General features: G+C 38.6%; 1 protein-coding gene across 1 annotated transcript; it reads left to right on the top strand.

Moving 5' to 3' along the window:
• The first annotated feature begins 1,037 nt into the window (after positions 1 to 1,037).
• Positions 1,038 to 4,871, top strand: LOC107727028 (keratin, type I cytoskeletal 18). Its single transcript, XM_016536779.1, has 7 exons — positions 1,038 to 1,565; positions 3,005 to 3,087; positions 3,188 to 3,344; positions 3,459 to 3,623; positions 3,727 to 3,852; positions 4,004 to 4,224; positions 4,371 to 4,871. The coding sequence occupies exons 1-7, from the start codon at positions 1,137 to 1,139 to the stop codon at positions 4,483 to 4,485; spliced, it is 1,296 nt and encodes a 431-aa protein (XP_016392265.1). The 5' UTR covers positions 1,038 to 1,136; the 3' UTR covers positions 4,486 to 4,871.
• Positions 4,872 to 5,018: the final 147 nt, after the last annotated feature.

The following is a 5,018-nucleotide window of genomic DNA, read 5'->3' as shown; positions in this document are numbered from 1 at the left end:
TCATTTTTGCCAGTTTTTCCAGTGCAATGGTTAAGTGGAAAAGATGAGAAAGATAAGAAAGATAGCCAACTGCAACACGAAACGCTTTCTTCATTTACAGTAAAAAAAAAAAAATGAGTCGACAAATTGCAAAATATAATGATTTCTCAATATGAGTGCCTAACAAGTTTGTATTCTCTGGAAGAGTTACTCAATAGCACCAGCAAATTTCATACTACATTATATATTTTTTTCTAATAGGAAAATAAAATTTACTTCTAAACAGAAGTTGTGTGACTAAGTGGTAACACTGTCAACATTAGTTAATGTATTAGGTATCACAGACTAACAATTTGCTCATTTTTGCAGCATTTATTAATCTACTGTTGGTGAATGTTAATTTAGAAATATACTATTGTTCATTGTTAATTTAGGTTCTTTCATAATACATTAAGTAATAATACATAATACATTAAGTAATATTCATGTATACAACTTAAAGCAAAAAATGTAGTATATTTATAAATTAATACATTAAGTAATATTCATGTATTCATGTAATTCATGTATTCATGTAATATTCATGTATAGAACTTAAAGCAAAAAATGTAGTATATTTATAAATTAACATTAACCTAAATTCATAAAAGCTTTAAAGTATTGTTCATTGTTATTTTATGTTAACTGTAGGATTTCTTAAACCTGATGTATAAAACCTTATTGTAATGTTAACAGTTGTAATGTTGTAATGTTAAGTTTGTAATGTTAAGTTGTTCTTTTAAGTTTAGCAGATCTTTATCATATATGTTTCATGCTCATATTACATCTTAAAATGTTAATAATAAGACTGATTTAAAAACTCTAAAAAAAAAAAAATCCAGATGTCAAGAACATTTTTGTCTAATTTCAGAGAGGAAAAACGGAGCCACTTGTAATAACAAACTTCTTAAAGGAATCCAGTCACAGAACCACACTCTAGACATGGAGGAATGTGATTGGCTGAAGGGAGGGGCTTTTGGGGGCGGGACTTCTAGGAGCAGTTTGTTCATAAAGCCTGAGAGTGTCCCTCATGCCCTGTGCACTGTTCTGGCTGTGTTACTGAGCTCTACCTCTCTCCAGGCCTTCAATCACTCATCTGTTCATTCACTTCAGCGACCATGAGTTTGAGAACAAGCTACAGTGTGCGTTCCTCCACCTCCCAGGTGCCGGTGTCCCAGATGTCCATCAAGCGTACCACCAATGTGCCGACTTACCGGGCTGCGAGCATCTACGGCGGCGCCGGAGGTCAAGGAACCCGAATCTCCTCTGCCTCCTACTCAGGTGTCCGCAGTGGAGTTGGACTTCCCTCAATGTCCAGCTCCATCCAAGTGAGTGCCACTGGAGCCACAGGTGAGATCGTGGGCAATGAGAAGATGGCCATGCAGAACTTGAATGACCGTCTGGCCTCCTACCTGGAGAAAGTGAGGACCCTGGAGCAGGCCAACAGCAAGCTGGAGCTGAAGATCCGTGAGGCCCTGGAGAAGAAAGGTCCTGATGTCCACGACTACAGCCGCTTCCAGCCCATCGTTGACGATCTGCGCAAGAAGGTGAGTTTGAATAAGTTTGAATGGGAGAAGAGTAGAGAAAATTTACAGCATCTATAAAGAACTTAATGTGACAGTCTAATTGTGCTGCTTTGTGGTTATTAACAGTCTAGTGGACATTTATTGAGGTTTCAGGACACAAACGAACAAAACAGAGAGATTTCTTTGTCATTTAAAGCTTAAAGAGCTGAATGAGAGTTTACTGATGGCCAGCACTGATAGGCAGAGAACCAAAAAATGAACCATGGGTGAAACTAAAACAGGGGGAAGGCATGGGGGAGGGAGGCTTAGTCTCTGTGGGACGGCAGTCGTAACTTCTGCTTACAGCCGGTATTCCGGTGAATAGGCATTTCCATCCTGTATTTATTCTTGTCCTGTTACACATCCAGATGCTTGTTTATTCCCTGTGGATGGAAACTCTGGGATCTGAGATGTTTTAGCGTCTGTCTGTGTCATAATTAAGGAAATGGAAAAGTCGAGAGAGTTCAGACAGTGCAAAATGCGACCAGCTGTGAAACTTTGGCAGAGATAATTCTAGCTTCAATCATATACTTGTATAGTGCTATTCTACATTTTCTTGAAAAGAAGTTTATAAAGCAGATAAAATACTGATTAGAGTCAGTTTCACACCAACTGTATCTTGAAGCTGAACTTTAAAGCTAATATGTCACTGATAACTAGACAGTGTTATCAGAATGATTGATTTTTCATTCATCATTGACTATGCAGTAAAGTGACAGGTAGATTCAATTAAAAGAATTAAAGTCCTATTCATCAGGGTTTCTTACAGTCACAAAAGCAAATAGGATTAGTCATGAGATTAGCCTGATGAAAAGATAGATGACATCTGGCACTGAAAAGAAATTTACAGTTTAAAAGCTCAGTAAATTATAAAATATATATAATAAAATATATCTTATTTATTTAAAAATTGACAATTGTTAGTGCAGATACATAGCCAACACCCATTAGCATATGGAAAATATGTTGCGTTAACTAGTGTTAAACTATTATACGTCTCCACCCTTTTCCATGATGCCAGGATATGCTGGCTTTCAAACATGGAAAGCATTTACAAAACAAAGCACATTAGGATAAAAAAAAACAAAACAGGAAATCCAGCTCAACCCCTGTTCTTCCCGCTATACAGCTTAATTTACAACCGTCAAACAGACACCAGCTGCTTTTTCAACATGGCTGGTGGTTAATGATTATCTAATAGACTGTAAAATGAACTTTGTTCTCCAGTACCTCTTATCTATGCAAACTAAGACGACAGAAGATGGTACTGCAGCTTGGTACAGAGTGACCATGTGATTTACACATTATAGATCACACACATTTGTAAAACAGTTAAAGTTAGGTGAGGTTTTATGTATCATAATTGCACATTATATTGTTCAATGGTGGTTTCAATCAAGTGATTTCTGTTTTGGTTATAGATCTTTGATGCCACCGCAAACAATGCCCGTCTAGTGCTCCAGATTGATAATGCCCGTCTGGCAGCTGATGACTTCAGAGTCAAGTGAGTAACAAAACTGTGAACTAAAACAAACATTTTGACCTCATGGGAACTTTCCTGGTTTCCCAGAAGAGCGACCCATTGACCTTTGTTGTGCCTGCAGGTATGAATCCGAGCTGTCCATCCGCCAGGGTGTGGAGGCTGACATTGCCGGCCTGAGAAAGGTCATTGATGACACCAACATGAACCGCATGAACCTTGAAAGCGAGATTGAGGCCCTCAAGGAAGAGCTCATCTTCCTTAAGAAGAACCATGACAATGTGAGTGCACATCTGGCACATTTGGACATTAGCACATCTGGAAACATTTGTCTACCTCATAATCCATTATGGATGTTGCTTTAAGACTTATTTTATGGTCTCTCCACCCAACAGGAGGTAATGGAGCTTCGTAACCAGATCTCCCAGTCAGGAGTGCAGGTGGATGTTGATGCTCCTAAAGGACAGGATCTGGCCCAGATCATGGAGGAGATTAGAGCCAAGTACGAGAAGATGGCCCTGAAGAACCAGGAGGAGCTGAAGGCCTGGCACGAATCTCAGGTATATTTCAAAAGACAATCATTGTCTTGAAATCGAGTCTTGTTAATGTGGTACGTCAATACCACTATTTTGGGGCTAATGTGAAATTTTATGCTCTCTCCAGATCACAGAGATTCAGGTACAAGTCACACAGAACACAGAGGCCCTCCAGGGTGCACGTACAGAAGTCAACGAACTTCGCAGACAAATTCAGACATTGGAGATCGAGCTGGAGTCACAGAAGAACCTGGTGAGTTAATTTTCGTGTAGCCATTGCCCTTTTCCATCAGGTCTTTCTAATCCTTTTATTAAATTAGCTGTATTATTTCAAGTATCACATCTTGATTTTGGCTCAGTGAAGTTTGCTCAAACTTTTGGGTTCTCTTGGTTTCAATTTTCAGAAAGGATCACTGGAGGCCACTCTGCGGGACACAGAAATGCGTTACAACATGGAGATCGAGAGTCTCAACGCCATCCTCCTGCAACTGGAGGCTGAGCTCACACAATTGCGCAACAACATCCAGCAACAGACGCAGGAGTACGAGGCTCTGCTGAACATCAAGATGAAGCTGGAGGCAGAAATTGCCACCTACAGGAGACTTCTGGACGGCGGAGACTTCAAGTGAGTTTTTTTTCTAAAGCATATCGAGATTTTTCACAGCAGTTCACCATTTGTGTAGACATGTAATGTGGTTTTAAAACTTAGTGGCTAGGTTTGCTAGAGTATTTGTTTTGTATGGTGGATAACAGGTATGTTTTCTCATGCAGGCTCCAGGATGCTCTTGAAGAGCAAAAGAAGGTAAAAGTGATGACGGTCACACAGACGCTGGTGGATGGGAAGGTGGTGTCTTCAAGCACAGAAACCAAGGAAAGGAAGCTTTGAACATCAAATTTCAGATCAACCGCCACAACACATCAGAAAAACCTCATGGGCCAATAATAAAATGATCTAAAGACATGCTGGACTTAACACATTAGATATTTATTTAGTCCAAAGTGCCTTAATGTGTCTCAGAGCATATATGCAATGAGATTTAACTAGCACATTTCAACACTAACTTAAAAATTGTAACAAAAAAATTTAACATTTTAATGACTACGACCAAAAAAAAAAAAAAAACTGAAGGTCAAAGAACACTATTGAAGCTTTATTACATATATTTTTTAATGACAATGATTGTTTATGATCATCAATTGTCCCATTTTGTTTTTATGTTGTGTTGTTGTCATCATGTCTTGTCCTTTCAGATAAAAGACACTTTTATCAAATCTTTGCATTGTCTTTCCTTCATTAAAGTTATATGACAATTCCATCTGTCTGATCATTCTTGGCACCAATTTTTAGGGGCGAAAAACAGTACTGAGGTGAAAGTACTTAAGCTGCATAAATAAACCTGATATATATATATATATATA

This window comes from Sinocyclocheilus rhinocerous, unplaced genomic scaffold, assembly GCF_001515625.1.
Source record: "Sinocyclocheilus rhinocerous isolate Xijiao unplaced genomic scaffold, SAMN03320098_v1.1 scaffold666, whole genome shotgun sequence".
Lineage (NCBI taxonomy): Eukaryota > Metazoa > Chordata > Actinopteri > Cypriniformes > Cyprinidae > Sinocyclocheilus > Sinocyclocheilus rhinocerous.
This window is presented reverse-complemented; position numbering and strand designations above follow the sequence as displayed.

Bases quoted from the DNA above. Each gene is read 5' to 3' on its own strand.
- LOC107727028 (XM_016536779.1), top strand. From the start codon at position 1,137: ATGAGTTTGAGAACAAGCTACAGTGTGCGTTCCTCCACCTCCCAGGTG. The intron at 1,566-3,004 runs GTGAGTTTGAAT...TTTTGGTTATAG, and splicing joins TTGACGATCTGCGCAAGAAG to ATCTTTGATGCCACCGCAAA. The intron at 3,345-3,458 runs GTGAGTGCACAT...TCCACCCAACAG, and splicing joins TTAAGAAGAACCATGACAAT to GAGGTAATGGAGCTTCGTAA.